Source organism: Antedon mediterranea, chromosome 10 (genome assembly GCF_964355755.1).
Source record: "Antedon mediterranea chromosome 10, ecAntMedi1.1, whole genome shotgun sequence".
NCBI classification, from domain to species: domain Eukaryota; kingdom Metazoa; phylum Echinodermata; class Crinoidea; order Comatulida; family Antedonidae; genus Antedon; species Antedon mediterranea.
In genome coordinates, this window is record NC_092679.1 from 15,796,592 (window position 1) to 15,820,359 (window position 23,768).

The 23,768-nt window shown below is 33.5% G+C and overlaps 3 protein-coding genes across 3 annotated transcripts; all 3 read left to right on the forward strand.

Moving 5' to 3' along the window:
* The first annotated feature begins 1,897 nt into the window (after nucleotides 1–1,897).
* Nucleotides 1,898–4,060, forward strand: LOC140061277 (choline transporter-like protein 2). Its single transcript, XM_072107786.1, has one exon. It carries the CDS (start codon nucleotides 1,898–1,900, stop codon nucleotides 4,058–4,060), a length of 2,163 nt encoding a protein of 720 aa, XP_071963887.1.
* Nucleotides 4,061–6,775: 2,715 nt separating this feature from the next.
* Nucleotides 6,776–8,989, forward strand: LOC140061278 (choline transporter-like protein 2). The gene has a single exon (XM_072107787.1). The coding sequence runs from the start codon at nucleotides 6,776–6,778 to the stop codon at nucleotides 8,987–8,989; it is 2,214 nt and encodes a 737-aa protein (XP_071963888.1).
* Nucleotides 8,990–20,653: 11,664 nt separating this feature from the next.
* On the forward strand, nucleotides 20,654–22,834 carry LOC140061279 (choline transporter-like protein 2). The gene has a single exon (XM_072107788.1). It carries the CDS (start codon nucleotides 20,654–20,656, stop codon nucleotides 22,832–22,834), a length of 2,181 nt encoding a protein of 726 aa, XP_071963889.1.
* Nucleotides 22,835–23,768: the final 934 nt, after the last annotated feature.

Below are 23,768 nucleotides of genomic sequence, written 5' to 3' on the forward strand. Positions count from 1 at the left end.
TATATACGAAAAGTAAAGAGAGACTTACCAACCACATTCCATCTGAGAGACGACAAAAATGAAATGCTAACCGCTACCTTAAGTGTATTCTACAGCTCACTATGTCGGTCGGTTGGTTAGTCGGTCGGTCAGTCGGTTAGTCGATCGGTTGGTCGGTAAAAACTAACTTGAGCACGCGACTGCAGCCATGTATATGGCCTTGTTTGTGTTGATTTTTACTTTGGATGAATCTTGGACCTTATCCTGATATTTCAGTTTAAAACATCCAAGTACCATATCGGTCTCTACAATTCCCCCTCTGAACGTTTACTGCCCACTTCTGATTGTTGGTATGGTTGGTTTGCATAAAAAAGAAATTGTTCTCTTAATGTATCACCGGAACCACATTCCGCCAGGGTTCCACCTTACTTTGGGGTTGTACCTTTCCATTCCAAATTACTGTAAATAACCATATAAACGTATTTTTTCATCCTTAAGTATGTGTTCTGTTCAATATAATACACAGGTAAAATAAAATATATTACATTATTATTATTACATTATGTAGTTTAAATCATAAATCGACAATTCTTTACGAAACAAAAAACACAACAAATTAGCGAAAATAATTGTTGTTTCCTTCGCAAAGAATTTTTAGTTTATGAATACTGTATCTAAAACCAGATAAAGGTTTTTAATCATATATCTGTAAATCGTTAACGAATATATATAGGTCTAATACTATGTAATATTTCAGATGAATCAATAGCCAAGTTATGGTATTTCAATGTTTAAAACCCGTATAAGAACCTCTTAAAAGATAACAAAATGAAACACTTACCGTACCAAATATAACTTACATCACTTAGTTAAATACGATTGACAATACTGTAGGCCCTACTTGCATACTGTACTAACAACATTACAAACTATAAATTTGAACTTAAATTTATGTGCAATTTTTCTATTTGAAAATGAAATTTCGTCTATAATGATTCTTATTTAATAGTATTTAATGAAAAAGTATAGTTATTCAATGGTATGTAAATAAACTGTGTTAGGTATAATTGTGTGTTTTACTGTATTTTGAATAGGCATAAAAATCGAAGGCTTCTTTATCAATACTGCATAATATAATGACAGAATATCACATGACTTGTTGATATTCATGAATGAAATAATATTAAATATTTTAATTGTAAACAATGTTATTGTCATTATTATCGTCTGCTGAGTATTATAGTAAGATACTAGAAAGTAGCGGTACGCGAATGTATATGCGAATCATGGTACTAAGTACCATACGGATGTCGAGGCAGAGACCGTAAAAACATTTTGTCAAATCTAGCCAGAACCGGTTCCGAACTTATGCCTTCTTATATCCCAGCCCGATTCCTCAACATTAACAAAATGCCGTCAATTCGGATAGCTTTACGATTTTGCGCTTTAGGTTACTACTACATTCTATTACAGTCTAAACGTGAATATAAATGTTTTTAAGATTCACCACTGTGCGCGTGTCACTGTGGGTATCATTCAGTCCATTGGTTGTCTTTACAAGTGCAGGTTGAACAAGAACATTGCGCACTCCAGCTCGAGTCGTTTGCTCATTCAATATTGACCTGCGCTTGCGTATATAAACCCAATATTCACTAATAAAATTTGGAGTGTGTCGATAATCGTTAGTAGCATCGATTGTCACACACGTAGGCCAACTGATAATGATACTTAGAGACTAACAATAATACCAATTAATCATATTGAACTGATAAATAGTTAATATTCTACTATTTAACTACGATATGTACAAACAGTCCGAAGGTCTATAAAAAAACGTACGTTATATTATATTATTGTTATATTTACATTAGAATGTCAGTACATCAATTCTTCCTTGTTGTAACAAAACACAGCAGATATGAAAAAAAGTGATATTTCAGAAGTTGAATCAGAAAAAGAGTCGAAATACAACGAGGCATACGATTCAAATGTTACTGGTCCAATTTCAAACAGAGGTTGTACAGATGTAATCTGTTGCTTGATTTTTGTTTTGTTCGTTGCTGGGCTTGGAGTGATCGGCGGCATAGGTTTCAAGAGAGGTAATGTACAGACACTCATTTACCAAACAGACTATCTTAACCAGGTGTGTGGTATATCAAAAGCAGTTGCTGACAAACCGTATCTATTCTTCTTCGATTGTTTGGAGTGTTTGAAGGAGGCCAAACCTCCAATGTTCGACTGTCCGAGTTCAGGACTAGTTTGCGTCGAAAAATGCCCAACGGAAAACTATGCTATAAACGTTAAGTATTATGATAAGCTGGATGATGCGACGCCTACTGAGGTTGACTGGAACGATTTTATTTGTGAATATGACATAGACGCAAATAATGAAGTGATGAACAGAGGTTCCACCATTCAAGTCCTCTTAAATACAAAGAAATGTGCAAACTATTATACAAAAAGTAAACCACGGTTTAATCGCTGTTTTCCGAGTTTCATAACATCTGAAGAGTGGGCAGGAAATGAAACAACACCAAATAACCAAACTATTACAGATGATGCTCTTAATAATGCTTTAGAAATAGTTAACTTTTATCAAAGGTATGAACGTTTTAACAGCACAGTCGAAGATTTAAAAAAAACACTGCCTTATATGATTGTTGGAATAACAATATCTATGTTTGCTTCTTTGATTTACATCATACTAATGCGCTGGCTTGCTGCCATTATGGTATGGAGCAGCATCATACTTGTCTATGCACTCTTTGTCTTTGCAACTTACTTTTGTTGGAAAGAACGAAACTGCATCAAAAATAAAGAAAAAGGTTGCATTTCGAGTTCATTTGCAATTAATGGCTACGATGAGATTACGAGTTATGCTAAAATGGAGCAAACTTGGTATATAATGGCCATTGGCTTGAGTGTAATTACAGGAACTATGACGTTGGCGGTAATATTTCTAATCAATCGCATTCCAATTGCAATTCTCGGAATCAACGAGGCGATTAGAGCAGTTTCATCAATGCCCTGTTCCCTTCTGTGGCCAATTATTCCGTTTGTAATGCAACTCGCCTTCCTGACATACTGGTGCTTCAGTGTTGTCTTTATAGCGTCTATTGCAAATTCACCTTACCAGATAAACGCAACAGATGACAACTATACAGCGGGAGAAAGCTGTGATCCAACTAAAGTTTACAAAACGACTGAATGTGTCTTGGTTGCTGAAGACCTCGTTCCAAATTATGTTTCCTGGTTTCTTGCATACAGTCTAGTAGGGCTATTTTGGATCCTGAATTTCATAAGTGCTATTGGAGAAACAACATTGGCGGGAGCATTCGCAGGTTATTATTGGGAGTTTACTAAACCAGATGACATCAAATCGCTCCCATACCTTCGATCTTTCTGGAGATGCATTCGTTATCATATTGGATCACTAGCTTTTGGTTCGCTTGTCATAGCAATCCTCCAGCTGATTCGTAGATGCATAGAATATGTAGCACAATCTGCAAACATTTCAAGAAACAATGCCTTCAAAAAGTTTATTTGTACGTGCCATTTTGAGATTTTGAATCACAACGCGTACATCCACATTTCTGTACATGGTGAAAGCTTCTGTACATCAGCAAGAAACGCCTTCAATCTTCTTCTAAAAAACATCAGCACAGACGTCATCCTCGGAGGAATTCACTGGTTAGTATTTTTTTTCGGTAAAATGGTAATAACTCTTTGCACGGTCTACGGGGCAACGGTATATTTCGGCAAGTACTGGGACAAATCTTCTGTATTTATTAGTGAATTGAACTATTTTTGGGCGCCAATCTTGTTCATGGCAATGGCTGCGTACCTGGTTGCAGACAGCTTCTTCGGGGTTTACGGAATGGCAATTGACACGTTGTTCCTTTGTTACCTGGAAGATCTAGAAGCTAGCGGTGATGAGAAAACAGCAAAAAGACCGAATTCCAACCACATGTTAGACATTCTCGAATCAAAGGTAAAATGCTGCTCTAATAAAATTTCGCCCAATACGATGAAATTGAAACCACCTAACAATACAACAGCATTGAACACATTTCTAATATAGACGAGACTGATACTAGGATTGATGGTAGCTAAATAAGGTCATCCAAGACACCCGCAGAAGATGAGGCTTACATTTTTTTTTTAGAAACAAAAACATAAGATCGACATAATACTGTAAAATAATGGTCACTCGAAAGTTCATTTAGTCTTCAAAACAAAAATCTAAATATATTGTTTATTTTAAATTTGTTTTAGGTAAGATCATCGGATTGTATTGCTGCCTCTTGATAGTGATATTAATCTTATTTACTTAGCAGTCCCTGGATAATTAATCTGATTAATTAATCTCTGTATATTTTACATTATGGTTTGGTAGTCAAATAAATGAAAATTAAATAAAATGTTGACAATAAGCAATCATTTTTCTGTGTAAATACTAAGCAGTTATTATGAAAGATATTTAGGCCTATAATTGACATAACAGTTTGCAATTACTTTATATGATCATTGTTTAAAATGTAATTGTCTAGTCAATGTATAACAATTTAGAGAACCTCTTGATGTGCATGCAAGTAATTCCAAAGAGCTGGTTGTTTATATGATAGTTGAGCCATACAGATAATCCAGTTAGTTTGTTTGATTTATAAAGTGCGTAAACCATTTTTTTCTGAAGTAATGTTTTGTGTAGTTTTGGGTGTTTCTTTATTTGTCTGTTGTTTGTTTTCTTGTGTATGTGTTTTTTTATCTTACATGTGAAGAGAAACATTGTGTTTTCTTAAATGTGCAGGATATCTAATAATTTTGAAATCTTAAATCATGTATTGTTATTGTTTTCCATTATTGAAATTAATAAATTGTCTTAAAATGAAACAAAATGTGTCACGTACTTTTCTATACTTGGTTAATAGTAATTTACACGAAGACAACGAGTTAGGGTTTAGATCATCCATGATGTTTGAGCGGGCAAGCACCCTGTATATTATCTCGATGACTATTACAAATTTACAAACCAACCTTCTACTAATCAAAGTGAAGTCCGTTAATTGTTATACAGTGGCTATTTTTCTAACTTTTCTCTAACAATGTGCTGTAGGCCTATGTATATTGAAAGTAAAACAGGAAATGGCAAAATTAGAAAATGAGAAGGCGACTTAGTTTTAAAGGCTGTCAAATTGAGGATTCCACAACGTTCGTTCTGCCCCAGAAAATCTCTCCGCGAACTGACATGTGAATGTAAGTAGCCTTAATAAAAGAATGAGAACATAATTAAGACGGCATGGCCGGTAGTATTCTCATGTACCTGTACGATTGCTTACCATTGTAAAATGAAATAATAATTGTAATGAAGAATTACACGTAAGTGAACTTGTCATTAATATAACAATACAAACATCTCATGCAATTAACAGTATTTTTCCATCCTTAAGTATGTGTTCTGTTCAATATAATACACACGTAAAATAAAAATATATTATATTATTATTATATCTGTAGTTTAAATCATAAATCGACAATTCTTTACGAAAAAGCAAATAGCAAAAATAACCTTTCCGAGAGTTTCGCTAATTTTTGTTTCTTTCGCAAAGAATTTTCAATTTATAAATACTGAACCTAAAACCAGATGAAGGTTTTTAATCCTATATATGTAAATCGTAATAATATAATATCGTATAATATTACCTAATACTAGGTAATATTTAAGATAAATCAATAACCAAGTTATGGTATTTCAATGTTTAAAACCCGTATAAGAACCTCTTAAAAGATAACAAAATGAAACACCAAATATAATTTACATCACTAGTTAAATATGGTTGTCAATACTGTAGGCCCTACTTGCATACTGTACTAACAATAACATTAAAAACTATCAATCTGAACTTAAATTTATGTGTGATTTTTCTATTTGAAAATGAAATTTCGTCTATAATGAGTAGTGATTCAATATTGTATGTAAATAAACTGTGTTAGGCCTAATTGTGTGTTTTACTGTATTTTTAATAGGCCTAAAAATTGAAGGCTTCTTTATCAATAATGCATAATAATTACAAAATATCACATTAATGAATGAAATAATATTAAATCATTTTAAATATTTTAATTGTAACGTATTTCATTGTCATTATTATATATATATATATTATTATATATTATCGTCTTTGTTGAGTATTATAGTAAGATAGTAGAAAGTAACGATACGCGAATGTATATGCGAATCATGGTACAAAGTTTGTTGGAAATTACAATACGGATGTCGAGGCAGGGACCGAAAAAACATTTTGCTAAATCTAGCCAGAACCGTTTCCGAACGTATGCCTTCTTATATATCCCAGCCCGATTCCTCGACGTTAACAAAATGCCGTCAATTCGATTTTGCGCATTCTAAACTTGAATATAACTGTCACTGTGGGTATCATTCAGTCCATTGGTTGTCTTTACAACAAGTGCAGGTTGTGTTATCTAGTTGTTTGCTCATTCAATTGATCTGCGCTTGCGTATATAAAACCAATATTCACTAACAAAGTTTGGAGTGTGTCGATAATGTGCAGTAGTATCGATTGTCACACACGTAGGCCAACTGATAATGATACTTAGAGAACAATGATACCAATTAATCATATTGAACTGATACATAGTTAATATTCTTCTATTTAACTATGTACAAACAGTCCGAAGGTCTATAAAAAAAAAACTTGCGTTATATTATATTATTTTTATATTTACATTAGAATGCCAGTACATCAATTCTTCCTTGTTGTAACAAAACACAGCAGATATGGAAAAAAGTGATATTTCAGAAGTTGAATCAGAAAAAGAGGCATACGATTCAAATGTTACTGGTCCAATTTCAAACAGAGGTTGTACAGATGTAATCTGTTGCTTGATTTTTGTTTTGTTCGTTGCTGGGCTAGGAGTGATCGGTGGCATTGGTTTCAAGAGAGGTAATGCCCAGACATTAATCTACCAAACAGACTATCTTAACCAGGTGTGTGGTATATCAAAAGCAGTTGCTGACAAACCGTATCTTTTCTTCTTCGATTATTTGAAGTGTTTGGAGGAGGCCAAACCCCCAACGTTTGACTGTCCGAGTTCAGGACAAGTTTGCGTCGAAAAATGCCCAACGGAAAACTATGCTATAAACGTTAAGTATTATGATAAGCTGGATGATGCGACGCCTACTGGAGTTGACTGGGACGATTTCATTTGTGAATATGACATAGACGCAGAAGATGAAGTGATAAACAGAGGTTCCACCATTCAAGTCCTCTTAAATACAAAGAAATGTGCAAACTATTATACAAAAAGTGAACCATGGTTTAATCGCTGTTTTCCGAGTTTCATAACATCTGAAGAGTGGGCAGGAAATGAAACAACACCAAATAACCAAAATATTACAAAAGATGCTCGTGATAATGCTTTAGAAATATTAAACTTTTATCAAAGATATGAACGTTTTAACAGCACAGTCGACGATTTAAAAAAAACACTGCCTTATATGATTATTGGAATAACAATATCTATGTTTGCTTCTTTGATTTACATCATACTAATTCGATGGCTTGCTGCCATTATGGTATTTAGCAGCATCATACTTGTCTATGCACTCTTGGTCTTTGCAACATACTTTTGCTGGAAAGAACGAAACTGCATCAAAAATAATGAAAAAGATTGCACTTCGAATTCATTTGCAATTGCTGGCTACGATGAGATTACGAGTTACGCTAAAATGGAGCAAACTTGGTATATAACGGCCATTATTCTGAGTGTAATTATAGGAATTATGACGGTGATAATAACATTTCTAATCAATCGCATTCAACTTGCAATTCTTGGAATCAACGAGGCGATTAGAGCAGTTTCATCAATGCTCTGTTCTCTTCTGTGGGCAATTATCCTGTTTGTAATGCAACTCGCCTTCCTGACATACTGGTGTTTTAGCGTTGTTTTTATAGCGTCTATTGCAAATTCACCTTACCAGATAAACACAACAGATGACAACTATACAGCGGGAGAAAGCTGTGATCCAACTGATGTTTACGACACAACTGAATGTATCCTGGTTGTTGAGGACCTTGTTCCAAATTATGTTTTCTGGTTCCTTGCATACAGCCTAGTAGGGCTATTTTGGATCCTGAATTTCATTAGTGCTCTTGGAGAAACAACATTGGCAGGAGCATTCGCAGGTTATTATTGGGCGTTTACTAAACCAGATGACATCAAATCGCTCCCATTATTTCGATCTTTTTGGAGATGCAGTCGTTATCATATTGGATCGCTCGCTTTTGGTTCGCTTGTTATACCAATCATTCAGCCAATTCTTAGATGCATAGGATATGTAGCACGATTTGCATGCATTTCAGGTGTCTTCTCAAAGTTTATTTATACGTGCTGTAAATGCTGCATCTGCCATTTTGAGGTTTTGAGATCTATGAATCACAACGCGTACATCCACATTTCTGTACATGGTGAAAGCTTCTGTACATCAGCAAAAAACGCCTCCAATCTTCTCATAAGAAACATCACTACAGACGTCATCCTTGGAGGAATTCACTGGTTAATATTTCTTTTCGGTAAAATGTTAATAACTCTTGGCACGGTCTACGGAGCAACGGTATATTTCGGCAACTACTGGGACAAATCTTCTACTGATGATGAGATTGTATTTATTCCTAAATTGAACTATTTTTGGGCGCCAATCTTGTTCATGGCAATGGCTGCGTACGTGGTTGCAGACAGCTTCTTCGGGGTTTACGAAATGGCAATTGACACGTTGTTCTTTTGTTACCTGGAAGATCTAGAAGCTAGCGGTGATGAGAGAACAGCACAAAGACCGAATTCCGACCACATGTTGGACATTCTCGAATCAAAGGTAAAATGCTGCTCGAATAACATTTCGCCCAATACGACGGAATCGAATCAACCTAACAGTACAGCATTGAACACCATTTCTAATATAGACGAGACTGATACTAGGATCGATGGTAGTTAAATATAGGCCATCCAAGACACCCGCAGACGATGAGGCTTACATTTTGTAAAAGGTTTAGAAACAAAAAGATAAGATCGACATGAGGCTGTAAAATAATGACACTTAAAAGTTCATTTAGTCTTCAAACAAAAAAAATCTAAATATATTGTTGATATTAAATTTGTTTTAGGAAAGATCGTCGGATTGCTGACTCTTGTTAGTTATATTAATCTTATTTACTTTAGCAGTCCCTGGATAATTAATTTCTGTATATTTTACATTATGGTTTGTTAGTCAAATAAATAAATGAAAATGAAATAAAATGTTGACAATAAGCAATCATTTTTCTGTGTAAATACTAAACAGTTATTATGAAAGATATTTAGGCCTATACTTGACATAACAGTTTGCAATTACTTTATATGATCATTGTTTAAAATGTAATTGTCTAATCAATGTATAACAATTTAGAGAACCTCTTGATGTGCATGCAAGTAATTCCAAAGAGCTGGTTGTTTATATGATGAGCCATACAGATAATCCAGTTAGTTTGTTTGATTTATAAAGTGCGTAACCATTTTTGTCTGAAGTAATGTTTTGTGTAGTTTTGGGTGTTTCTTTATTTGACTGTTGTTTGTTTTCTTGTGTGTGTGTTTTTTTTATCTTACATGTGAAGAGAAACATTGTTTTTTCTTAAATGTGCAGGATATCTAATAATTTTGAAATCTTAAATCATGTATTGTTATTGTTTTCCATTATTGAAATTAATAAATTGTCTTAAAATGAAACAAAATGTGCCACGTACTTTTCTATACTTGGTTAATAGTAATTTACACGAAGACAACGAGTTAGGGTTTAGATCATCCATGATGTTTGAGCGGGCAAGCACCCTGTATATTATCTCGATGACTATTACAAATTTACAAACCAACCTTCTACTAATCAAAGTGAAGTCCGTTAATTGTTATACAGTGGCTATTTTTCTAACTTTTCTCTAACAATGTGCTGTAGGCCTATGTATATTGAAAGTAAAACAGTAAATGGCAAAATTAGAAAATGAGAAGGCGACTTAGTTTTAAAGGCTGTAAAATTGAGGATTCCACAACGTTCGTTCTGCCCCAGAAAATCTCTCCGCGAACTGACATGTGAATGGAAGTAGCCTTAATAAAAGAATGAGAACATAATTAAGACGGCATGGCCGGTAGTATTTTCATGTACCTGTACGATTGCTTACCATTGTAAAATGAAATAATAATTGTAATGAAGAACTAGATTTAATTCGTCACTATGACGAATTATAGGTTATATGCATTGATTTTAATAAAGATAATTGATTTTTAAAAGATATTTTGATTCATTGATTTTCTCAGATTCTTTAATTATTTATAATAATGATAGGACCTTGCTAACGCGAATACAATAGCCGGTATCACAATCCGATCAAAGATCCCTCTGCGTATAATGTCATAAACCACATTTGCTGTTACATAATAATAAAGACATAAGTTATTTTTTATCTAGATTTCATTATAAATCATGTGTATAATATATACACTAAGAAATAAATTTGAACAAACAATACGGATAATAAAAAAAAAATCTTATTTCGTTTCCCAAGGTGAGACTCGATCTCGGTACCTTGAGTGCCATAGACACGAGCACACACCACCGAGCCATACACAACTGTCTAAAAATTGTAGAAAAATTCCTCCGTGTATTTACTATGCAGTAACCACTTTGGTGCAGATAGATTATTACATACCGCAATGAATTATAATTTTTTACTATGATGACATCTCTAAAAATGTACAAAAATGATGCACTGTCAAACTATATACTTTTAACTTTAATATATGAACTTTTGGAGGAAGAAAGTTAATGTTAAGTTTGTTATTTTGGCCTAAGAAAATGTCATAATTTGTTTGATTGTCGAAATGAATTTTTTTAAATTTAATATGCAATTAATTATGGCTTAATCAACTTTTGTTCCCTTAGTTTAATAATAAATCATACATAAGATACATACACTTCAAGAAAATGAAATAAAAAATATGTGTTCCCGAGCATTCTGACGATCTATATTAATTTTAAAATTTAGCATATTTTCACCATTTTGTTAACTTACACGTGCGTAGCCTGTCACTTTTGACGTGCTCGTATAAGGCAATTACGCGTTGAAAAGTGAATAAAATATGATGATATTATTAAAGAAAGGTTGTACAACCGAAATCGGACAAAAAGAGTGCGCATTAACGTATAACGCGCAGTGCGCGTGCAAAAATCTGCGCACTCATGGCAATTTTTTAAACGCTTAAAATTGCCTGAAACGTACTCTAATTTCATCGAAAATAAATTTTGACAATTTTGAACATTTTAAGCGCGCGTACGCAAGCGTTATATGCGCTACGCACGTAATTGTATTGCCATATGATGAAATATGACCTGAAATTTATGAGTACCAAATTTTGTTTAATTGTGATTCATGCTTGTGAAGATATGATTACAAACGTGATTTCGTAAAATCGCGCGTAGACCGCGTAATTTTTGATTACGCATCGTGAAAATATAACCACATCGATTCCTGGCCATAAGGAATATACTCTGAAAAATTGACTTAGATAGATGAAACTGATATCAAGATAATTCACGGACAAAATAGTGCTAAGGAAAGAATAAATAAACTAGATTTAATTCGTCACTATGACGAATTATAGGTTATATGCATTGATTTAAATAAAGATAATTGATTTTTAAAAGATATTTTGATTCATTGATTTTCTCAGATTCTTTAATTATTTATAATATAAGATAGGACCTTGCTAACGCGAATACAATAGCCGGTATCACAATCCGATCAAAGATCCCTCTGCGTATAATGGCATAAACCACATTTGCTGTTACATAATAATAAAGACATAAGTTATTTTTTATCTAGATTTCATTACAAATCATGTGTATAATATATACACTAAGAAATAAATTTGAACAAACAATACGGATAATAAAAAAAAAATCTTATTTCGTTTCCCAAGGTGAGACTCGATCTCGGTACCTTGAGTGCCATAGACACGAGCACACACCACCGAGCCATACACAGCTGACTAAAAATTGTAGAAAAATTCCTCCGTGTATTTACTATGCAGTAACCACTTTGGTGCAGATAGATTATTACATACCGCAATGAATTATAATTTTTTACTATGATGACATCTCTAAAAATGTACAAAAAGGATGCACTGTCAAACTATATACTTTTAACTTTAATATATAAACTTTTGAAGGAAGAAAGTTAATGTTAAGTTTGTTATTTTGGCCTAAGAAAATGTCATAATTTGTTTGATTGTCGAAATGAATTTTTTTTAATTTAATATGCAATTAATTATGGCTTAATCAACTTTTGTTCCCTTAGTTTAATAATAAATCATACATAAGATACATACACTTCAAGAAAATGAAATAAAAAATATGTGTTCCCGAGCATTCTGACGATCTATATTAATTTTAAAATTTAGCATATTTTCACCATTTTGTTAACTTACACGTGCGTAGCCTGTCACTTTTGACGTGCTCGTATAAGGCAATTACGCGTTGAAAAGTGAATAAAATATGATGATATTATTAAAGAAAGGTTGTACAACCGAAATCGGACAAAAAGAGTGCGCATTAACGTATAACGCGCAGTGCGCGTGCAAAAATCTGCGCACTCATGGCAATTTTTTAAACGCTTAAAATTGCCTGAAACGTACTCTAATTTCATCGAAAATAAATTTTGACAATTTTGAACATTTTAAGCGCGCGTACGCAAGCGTTATATGCGCTACGCACGTAATTGTATTGCCATATGATGAAATATGACCTGAAATTTATGAGTACCAAATTTTGTTTAATTGTGATTCATGCTTGTGAAGATGTGATTACAAACGTGATTTCGTAAAATCGCGCGTAGACCGCGTAATTTTTGATTACGCATCGTGAAAATATAACCACATCGATTCCTGGCCATAAGGAATATACTCTGAAAAATTGACTTAGATAGATGAAACTGATATCAAGATAATTCACGGACAAAATAGTGCTAAGGAAAGAATAAATAAACTAGAACTTAAACTCGTCACTTGAGGACGAGTTTGGTTATCCGCCAGCAACAAAGCGTATCTTGCGTATTCAAGTACTTCCAAGTTATGACTTTTCCAAAAAAAGTAGGCTATTCAAAATTAAAACTGCCCTCTCAGTGTAATAACCAACTAAACCCTTTTAATTAATTGTTTTCCCGTGACGGGACTCGAACCCGGTACCTCTGATACCAAAGTCGGTTGCATTACACATCGAGCCATATGACCACCTGCTGACGAAAATCCGAAGAAAGAGTCCTCGTTCATTCGGTATGTCGTGAACCCCCTCGATGCAAGTTGATTATTACATATCAAACTTAAATCATAAATTTTACTATGATGAAATCTTCAAAAATTTTAAACGCTGATATTTTATGAAAGTACATACTTTCAAGTTTTATATATTAACATGTAAAGAAAAAAGATAAATGTTATGTTTATTGTTTTGCTCTTTGAATAAGTTTATGTTTGTTTGATGATAAATATTTCAAAAATTATATTTAATATGCAAATAATGTAGCCATCAAACACGTTTTAGCATTCAACACTATAATAAATCAGACCTATGATTCATACACTGCAAGAAATTAAAATAAAAAATGGTGGTAACCTTGCATTCTGATGAACTGTGTCATTTTTAAAAGTAGACATATTTTGGAACATTTTCACAATTTGTTGACGTTTTCGTGCGCAACCTGTCATGTTTAACGTGCTCGTAGAACGCCATTTCAAGTTGAAAAGTGAATAAAATAACGTAAAATTGTTAACAGAAGATTTAAAAACACAAATCGTGTAAAAGAAATGCTCATACCTGTTCCCTGCGCCGTGCGCGCGTAAAAATGTGCGCACCAGTGGCAATTTTTTAAACGCTTAAAATGACCTGAATCGTGCTCTAATTTAATCAGAAATTGATTTGAAGCATTTTAAAATTTCAAACGCCATTTACGCGCGCACTTTCTAATGTTACAAATTGCGATAGCGTTAAAAAAGTTAACTATTGATGTGAAGCAAACGTGGCTGAAAATGACGTTAAAAAATATTCATTTGTTTCGAAGTTATAACCAATTTAAGATTTTCAGAAAATCACGCGTAACTTACGCTACGCGGCTCTGACATCGTCAAAAAGCTTGGCTGGACAACTTCAGTAAAATGTCTATATGTTGAACAAGTTACAAAATGTTATGTTAATGCGTTACAGAGAAACAGCGTGCACAAATTAGGAGCATTTTAAAATTTCAAACGCAGTTTACGCGCAGACTTTCTAGTGTTCAAAAATTTGCTGAAGAGCGAAAAAGTTAGCCATTGATGTGAAGAAAACGTGGCTGAAAATTTCGTTAAAAAATATTTATCGGTTTCGAAGTTATGACCGATTTAAGATTTTCAGAAAATCGCGCGTAACTTACGCTACGCGGATCTGACATTGTCAAAAAGCTTCGCAGTACATCTTCAGTTAATTGTCTATATGTTGACCAAGTTACAAAATGTTATGTTAACACGTTCAAGAGAAAACGCGTACACAAAATCGGAGAAAGAAAGAAGAATAATAAAAAAAAAAAGTAACACTACAATAACAAAGGTTATCCGCTTGAGGCGGATAACCAATAAATAAAGATTTTGACAGAATCAAGAGGTTATATGCATGATAATGCATATAACCTAATAAACTAGATTTAATTCGTCACTATGACGAATTATAGGTTATATGCATTGATTTTAATAAAGATAATTGATTTTTAAAAGATATTTTGATTCATTGATTTTCTCAGATTCTTTAATTATTTATAATATATGATAGGACCTTGCTAACGCGAATACAATAGCCGGTATCACAATCCGATCAAAGATCCCTCTGCGTATAATGTCATAAACCACATTTGCTGTTACATAATAATAAAGACATAAGTTATTTTTTATCTAGATTTCATTATAAATCATGTGTATAATATATACACTAAGAAATAAATTTGAACAAACAATACGGATAATAAAAAAAAAATCTTATTTCGTTTCCCAAGGTGAGACTCGATCTCGGTACCTTGAGTGCCATAGACACGAGCACACACCACCGAGCCATGCACAACTGTCTAAAAATTGTAGAAAAATTCCTCCGTGTATTTACTATGCAGTAACCACTTTGGTGCAGATAGATTATTACATACCGCAATGAATTATAATTTTTTACTATGATGACATCTCTAAAAATGTACAAAAATGATGCACTGTCAAACTATATACTTTTAACTTTAATATATGAACTTTTGGAGGAAGAAAGTTAATGTTAAGTTTGTTATTTTGGCCTAAGAAAATGTCATAATTTGTTTGATTGTCGAAATGAATTTTTTAAAATTTAATATGCAATTAATTATGGCTTAATCAACTTTTGTTCCCTTAGTTTAATAATAAATCATACATAAGATACATACACTTCAAGAAAATGAAATAAAAAATATGTGTTCCCGAGCATTCTGACGATCTATATTAATTTTAAAATTTAGCATATTTTCACCATTTTGTTAACTTACACGTGCGTAGCCTGTCACTTTTGACGTGCTCGTATAAGGCAATTACGCGTTGAAAAGTGAATAAAATATGATGATATTATTAAAGAAAGGTTGTACAACCGAAATCGGACAAAAAGAGTGCGCATTAACGTATAACGCGCAGTGCGCGTGCAAAAATCTGCGCACTCATGGCAATTTTTTAAACGCTTAAAATTGCCTGAAACGTACTCTAATTTCATCGAAAATAAATTTTGACAATTTTGAACATTTTAAGCGCGCGTACGCAAGCGTTATATGCGCTACGCACGTAATTGTATTGCCATATGATGAAATATGACCTGAAATTTATGAGTACCAAATTTTGTTTAATTGTGATTCATGCTTGTGAAGATATGATTACAAACGTGATTTCGTAAAATCGCGCGTAGACCGCGTAATTTTTGATTACGCATCGTGAAAATATAACCACATCGATTCCTGGCCATAAGGAATATACTCTGAAAAATTGACTTAAATAGATGAAACTGATATCAAGATAATTCACGGACAAAATAGTGCTAAGGAAAGAATAAATAAACTAGAACTTAAACTCGTCACTTGAGGACGAGTTTGGTTATCCGCCAGCAACAAAGCGTATCTTGCGTATTCAAGTACTTCCAAGTTATGACTTTTCCAAAAAAAGTAGGCTATTCAAAATTAAAACTGCCCTCTCAGTGTAATAACCAACTAAACCCTTTTAATTAATTGTTTTCCCGTGACGGGACTCGAACCCGGTACCTCTGATACCAAAGTCGGTTGCATTACACATCGAGCCATATGACCACCTGCTGACGAAAATCCGAAGAAAGAGTCCTCGTTCATTCGGTATGTCGTGAACCCCCTCGATGCAAGTTGATTATTACATATCAAACTTAAATCATAAATTTTACTATGATGAAATCTTCAAAAATTTTAAACGCTGATATTTTATGAAAGTACATACTTTCAAGTTTTATATATTAACATGTAAAGAAAAAAGATAAATGTTATGTTTATTGTTTTGCTCTTTGAATAAGTTTATGTTTGTTTGATGATAAATATTTCAAAAATTATATTTAATATGCAAATAATGTAGCCATCAAACACGTTTTAGCATTCAACACTATAATAAATCAGACCTATGATTCATACACTGCAAGAAATTAAAATAAAAAATGGGGGTAACCTTGCATTCTGATGAACTGTGTCATTTTTAAAAGTAGACATATTTTGGAACATTTTCACAATTTGTTGACGTTTTCGTGCGCAACCTGTCATGTTTAACGTGCTCGTAGAACGCCATTTCAAGTTGAAAAGTGAATAAAATAACGTAAAATTGTTAACAGAAGATTTAAAAACACAAATCGTGTAAAAGAAATGCTCATACCTGTTCCCTGCGCCGTGCGCGCGTAAAAATGTGCGCACCAGTGGCAATTTTTTAAACGCTTAAAATGACCTGAATCGTGCTCTAATTTAATCAGAAATTGATTTGAAGCATTTTAAAATTTCAAACGCCATTTACGCGCGCACTTTCTAATGTTACAAATTGCGATAGCGTTAAAAAAGTTAACTATTGATGTGAAGCAAACGTGGCTGAAAATGACGTTAAAAAATATTCATTTGTTTCGAAGTTATAACCAATTTAAGATTTTCAGAAAATCACGCGTAACTTACGCTACGCGGCTCTTACATCGTCAAAAAGCTTGGCTGGACAACTTCAGTAAAATGTCTATATGTTGAACAAGTTACAAAATGTTATGTTAACGCGTTACAGAGAAACAGCGTGCACAAATTAGGAGCATTTTAAAATTTCAAACGCAGTTTACGCGCAGACTTTCTAGTGTTCAAAAATTTGCTGAAGAGCGAAAAAGTTAGCCATTGATGTGAAGAAAACGTGGCTGAAAATTTCGTTAAAAAATATTTATCGGTTTCGAAGTTATGACCGATTTAAGATTTTCAGAAAATCGCGCGTAACTTACGCTACGCGGATCTGACATTGTCAAAAAGCTTCGCAGTACATCTTCAGTTAATTGTCTATATGTTGACCAAGTTACAAAATGTTATGTTAACACGTTCAAGAGAAAACGCGTACACAAAATCTGAGAAAGAAAGAAGAATAACTAGAACTTAAACTCGTCACTTGAGGACGAGTTTGGTTATCCGCCCGCAACAAAACGTATCTTGCGTATTAAAGTACTTCTCAGTTATGACTTTTCCAAAAAAGTAGCTTATTCAAAATTAAAACTTCCCTTTCAGTGTAATAACCTAATAAATCCTTTTAATTAATTGCTTTCCCGTGATGGGATTCGATCCCGGTACCTCTAATACCAAAGTCGGTTGCACTACACATCGAGCCATATGAGCACCTGTTGAAGAAAATCCGAAGGAAGAGTCCTAGTTCATTCGGTATGTCGTGAACCCTCTCGATGCAAGTTGATTATTACATATCGAACTTAAATCATAATTTTTACTATGATGAAATCTTCACAAATTTTAAACAGTGACATATTATGAAAGTGCATACTTTCAAGTTTTATATATTAACATGTAAAGAAAAAAGATAAACGTTATGTTTATTGTTTTACTCTTTGAATATGTTTATGTTTGTTTGTTGATAATTATTTCAAAAATTACATTTAATATGCAAATAATGTAGCCATCAAACACGTTTTAGCATTCAACACTATAATAAATCAGACCTATGATTCATACACTGCAAGAAATTAAAATAAAAAATGGGGGTAACCTTGCATTCTGATGAACTGTGTCATTTTTAAAAGTAGACATATTTTGCAACATTTTCACAATTTGTTGACGTTTTCGTGCGCAACCTGTCATGTTTAACGTGCACGTAGAACGCCATTTGAAGTTGAAAAGTGAATAAAATAACGTAAAATTGTTAACCGAAGATTTAAAAACACAAATCGTGGAAAAGAAATGCTCATACCTGTTTCCTGCGCCGTGCGCGCGTAAAAATGTGCGCACCAGTGGCAATTTTTTAAACGCTTAAAATGACCTGAATCGTGCTCTAATTTAATCAGAAATTGATTTGAAGCATTTTAAAATTTCAAACGCCATTTACGCGCGCACTTTCTAATGTTACAAATTGCGATAGCGTTAAAAAAGTTAACTATTGATGTGAAGCAAACGTGGCTGAAAATGACGTTAAAAAATATTCATTTGTTTCGAAGTTATAACCAATTTAAGATTTTCAGAAAATCACGCGTAACTTACGCTACGCGGCTCTGACATCGTCAAAAAGCTTGGCTGGACAACTTCAGTAAAATGTCTATATGTTGAACAAGTTACAAAATGTTATGTTAACGCGTTACAGAGAAACAGCGTGCACAAATTAGGAGCATTTTAAAATTTCAAACGCAGTTTACGCGCAGATTTTCTAGTGTTCAAAAATTTGCTGAAGAGCGAAAAAGTTAGCCATTGATGTGAAGAAAACGTGGCTGAAAATTTCGTTAAAAAATATTTATCGGTTTCGAAGTTATGACCGATTTAAGATTTTCAGAAAATCGCGCGTAACTTACGCTACGCGGATCTGACATTGTCAAAAAGCTTCGCAGTACATCTTCAGTTAATTGTCTATATGTTGACCAAGTTACAAAATGTTATGTTAACACGTTCAAGAGAAAACGCGTACACAAAATCCGAGAAAGAAAGAAGAATAATAAAAAAAAAAAGTAACACTACAATAACAAAGGTTATCCGCTTGAGGCGGATAACCAATAAATAAAGATTTTGACAGAATCAAGAGGTTATATGCATGATAATGCATATAACCTAATAAAGATTTTGACAGAATCAAGAGGTTATATGCATGATAATGCATATAACCTAATTACACGTAAGTGAACTTGTCATTAATATAACAATACAAACATCTCATGCAATTAACAGTATTTTTCCATCCTTAAGTATGTGTTCTGTTCAATATAATACACACGTAAAATAAAAATATATTATATTATTATTATATCTGTAGTTTAAATCATAAATCGGCAATTCTTTACGAAAAAGCAATTAGCAAAAATAACCTTTCCGAGAGTTTCGCTAATTTTTGTTTCTTTCGCAAAGAATTTTCAATTTATAAATACTGAACCTAAAACCAGATGATGGTTTTTAATCCTATATCTGTAAATCGTAATAATATATAATATCGTATAATATTACCTAATACTAGGTAATATTTAAGATAAATCAATAACCAACTTATGGTATTTCAATGTTTAAAACCCGTATAAGAACCTCTTAAAAGATAACAAAATGAAACACCAAATAAAATTTACATCACTAGTTAAATATGGTTGTCAATACTGTAGGCCCTACTTGCATACTGTACTAACAATAACATTACAAACTATCAATCAGTAAGATACTAGAAAGTAGCGATACGCGAATGTATATGCGAATCATGGTACAAAGTTTGTTGGAAATTACCATACGGATGTCGAGGCAGAGACCGTAAAAACATTTTGCCAAATCTAGCCAGAACCGGTTTCGAACTTATGCCTTCTTATCCCAGCCCGATTCCTCACCATCAACATGCCGTCAATTCGGATAGCTTCACGATTTTGCGCTTTTTAGGCTACTACTTTCTTTCCACAGTAGCTTAAATTCCCTCATGATACCTGCGTATTAAATTAGAATTGCATTGTATGTATGGGGCCTACTACGGCATTACGAGTAAAAACAAGTTCGTTAATTCAACAAAAGAAAACAAGTAGATTTATGGAACTGTGTGTTATAATTAGCAGTAAACGCATTGTCAGCTCGGTATGCGATTCGGACTAAACACGAGGACGAAGTTTAAATACATAATGGTTAAACACGTCAGGACATAGAAGTCTCAACGTTGCAGAAAGGGTTTGCCAAAATAACATAACTGGAAAAAAGAACTAATTAATCACTTATATAAAGATAATGTAGTCTATAATCCAAAGTCTATACATGCCGAGTTACTATCATGGAGATACATTTATAATGTCTGTGTTATATAACCGCAACATTAGAGACATAATATATATTGTACAAAACACCACAATATGAGTGAACGACGAAACAGTGATAGTTCAAATGATGATTATGGTGAGCCAATAGCCTACGATCCGAACTTTACTGGTCCAATTTCTAATAGAAAGTGTACAGATATGAAATGTTGCTTGACATTTGGTCTGTTCGTTGCTGGACTTGGAGTGATCAGTGCCATCGGTTTCAAGAAAGGTAACGCAGATATATTAATTTACCCAATAGACTATCTTAACCAGGTGTGTGGTATATCAGAAGCAGTTGCTGACAGACCGTATCTATTTTTCTTTGACTATTTGGAGTGTTTGGAGGAGGCCCAACCTTCGACATTCGAATGTCCAGGATCTGGTCAAGTTTGCGTAAAAAATTGTCCAACAGAAAACTATGCCATCAAAGTTAAATATTCTAATCAACTAGATGAACAGAATGTTACTGATATTGACTGGAACGATTTTATTTGTGAATATGACATAGACGCAGAAGATGAAGTGGAAAAGGGAGATGCCACCATACAATATCTTTTAGACACGAAGAAATGTGCAAACTATTACACAGAAAGTGAACCATTAGTTGATCGTTGTTTTCCAAATTTCTTGACATCTGAAGAGTGGGCAGGAAATGATACAACACCAAATAACCGAACAATTACAGATGATGCTCTTGATAATGCTTTTAAGATATTAGACTTCTATCAAAGACATGAACGTTTTAACAGAACAGTCGAATATTTAAAGCAAATAATAATGCCTTATATGATTGTTGGAATAACAATGCCTATGCTCATTTCTCTGATTTACATTGTATTAATTCGCTATTGCGTCGCCTTTTTAGTTTGGAGTAGAATAGTGATGGTATATATATCCATGGTCTTTTTAACTTACTCTTGTTGGAAAGAACGAAACTGCATTAAATATAAAGAAAACGATTGCATTTCGCATTCGATTGAAATTGATGGTTATGACGAGCTTACGAATTACGTTAAAATGGAGAAAATCTGGTACATAACAGCCATTATCCTGAGTGTAATTACAGGAATCGTGACTTTGTTGGCGATTTTTCTAATCAAACGCATTCCGATTCAAATTTTGTTGATAAAAGAGGCGAGCAAAGCTGTTTCATCAATGCCCCGTCCTTTCATATTCCCTATTATACTGGTAGTCGTCCAACTTGCCTTTCTGACTTACTGGTGTGTTAGCGTTGTCTTAATATCATCCATTTCAAACTCCCCTTACCAGATAACAAATGCAAGATACTACAGCCAATATTCAGATGGAGAAAGTTGTGATCCAACAGAAGTTTACGAAACAGCTGATTGCGTCCTGGTCTCTGTGAACCTTGCTCCAACTTATGTTTACTACTTTCTAGCGTACAGCCTAGTAGGGCTATTTTGGATTGTGAATTTCATAAGTTCTCTAGAAGAAATGACATTGGCAGGAGCATTCGCATGTCATTATTGGGAGTTTAAAACTGAACCAAATGGTAAATCATTTCCAATAGTTCTATCTTTTTGGAGATGCATTCGTTATCATATTGGATCTCTCGCTTTTGGTTCGCTTGTTATAACAATCATCCAACCAATTCGTAGATGCGTAGAAATTGCTGTACGCCAAGCAACCGATGCACAAACTGCCAAGTTTATTTGCAAGTGCTGTGAATGCTGTTTCTGTTGTTGTAAGGGCATGCTTAAATATATAAATCGCAACGCTTATGTCGAAATTGCTTTGCACGGACAGATTTTTCGTGTATCAGGAAGAAACGCTTTCAATCTTCTCATGAGAAACATTGAACAAAACATCATCCTTGGTGGAATTACCGGCTTCATGTTATTCGTCGATAAATTGGTGATAACTCTAGGCACGGTGTGCGTAGCTTTGTTATATTTTAGCAATCACGTGGAATCTTCTACTGACGAGATTTTATTTTTTTTAGAATTGCATTATTTGGCACCAATTTTGTTGATGACATTAGTTGCATACATGGTTGCCGACAGCTTCTTTGCTGTGTATCACATGGCAATTGACACGACATTTCTTTGTTACCTTCTAGACGTCGAACGTAGCGGCGATAAAAGAACCGCCGAGAGACCGAATTCCAAACATTTGATGGACATTCTCGACGCGAGGGAAAGGATGAAATGCTGTTCAAATCGAATTGATCCCTATATGTCGGAATCCCAAAAAACAATACATGAACTTTGAATAGTTATTTTAATAAGTAACTCAGAATAGACATTCATTGTGCTCAATTATAGGGCACATAACACATCCTCCTGTTCCATAGGTCTACATCAGAAAATTAACTGAATTTGGAAGACAAAATAAAATGAAAATTTGATAGACAGACAAAAAGTAATGACTGATTTTTATAAATGAAGACTGCCATATTGTGCCTGTTAGTGGCGATGACTCGCTATTGGTTTGGAGTGAAATAAAATAAATAAAAATTAAAATATAAGTGGATGATAATATCATGAACTTTGTATAGAATGTTAACATTTATTTTATTATGAAAGATATTCTATAAGTGTCATACATTTAAAATGTCTATTAAAACATTCTTTAGGAAATAACTAATGAACAGTTCCAATGATTTTACATAATTATGAATAGTTATTGTTTAAAGTGCGATTGTTTTAAAGATTAGCCGGACCAAACATCCAATCCGCTCATAAGAGACCATGAGAACTGGTATGCTCTATATAAAGATAAAAACAATAGGACATGATGGCAGGAAATTACGCCTTCTCATAATAACATCTGATTATTTACCATTCGATCAAAATCACATACGCAAAAAACAAACAACATAAAACAATGTTTAAAATATTTAAAACCGTATAGAACTATATGTTTAACATATTTCTGAAATATTTAACAAGGCCATATACATGGCTGCAGTTGCGTGCTCAAATTTTAGTTAGTGTTTACTGACCGACCATCCGACCGACTGTAGAGTCGAGTTGCACGCGACTAAAAACCGTTAAAAACTCATAAAAGATATATAAAAGAACTAAAGTAAATGATTATGATCAGGATAGTTGAAGAATACCAATAACTCGTGTTTTTTTCGTAAATTAAATTTAGATGCCATGCCGTTTCGATGCGAGATTTTTACTAATTTTCGAAATACATT

What these genes read in the sequence shown, in the direction of transcription:
- LOC140061278 (XM_072107787.1), top strand. Translation starts at nt 6,776, where the DNA reads ATGGAAAAAAGTGATATTTCAGAAGTTGAATCAGAAAAAGAGGCATAC.
- LOC140061279 (XM_072107788.1), top strand. Translation starts at nt 20,654, where the DNA reads ATGAGTGAACGACGAAACAGTGATAGTTCAAATGATGATTATGGTGAG.
- LOC140061277 (XM_072107786.1), top strand. Translation starts at nt 1,898, where the DNA reads ATGAAAAAAAGTGATATTTCAGAAGTTGAATCAGAAAAAGAGTCGAAA.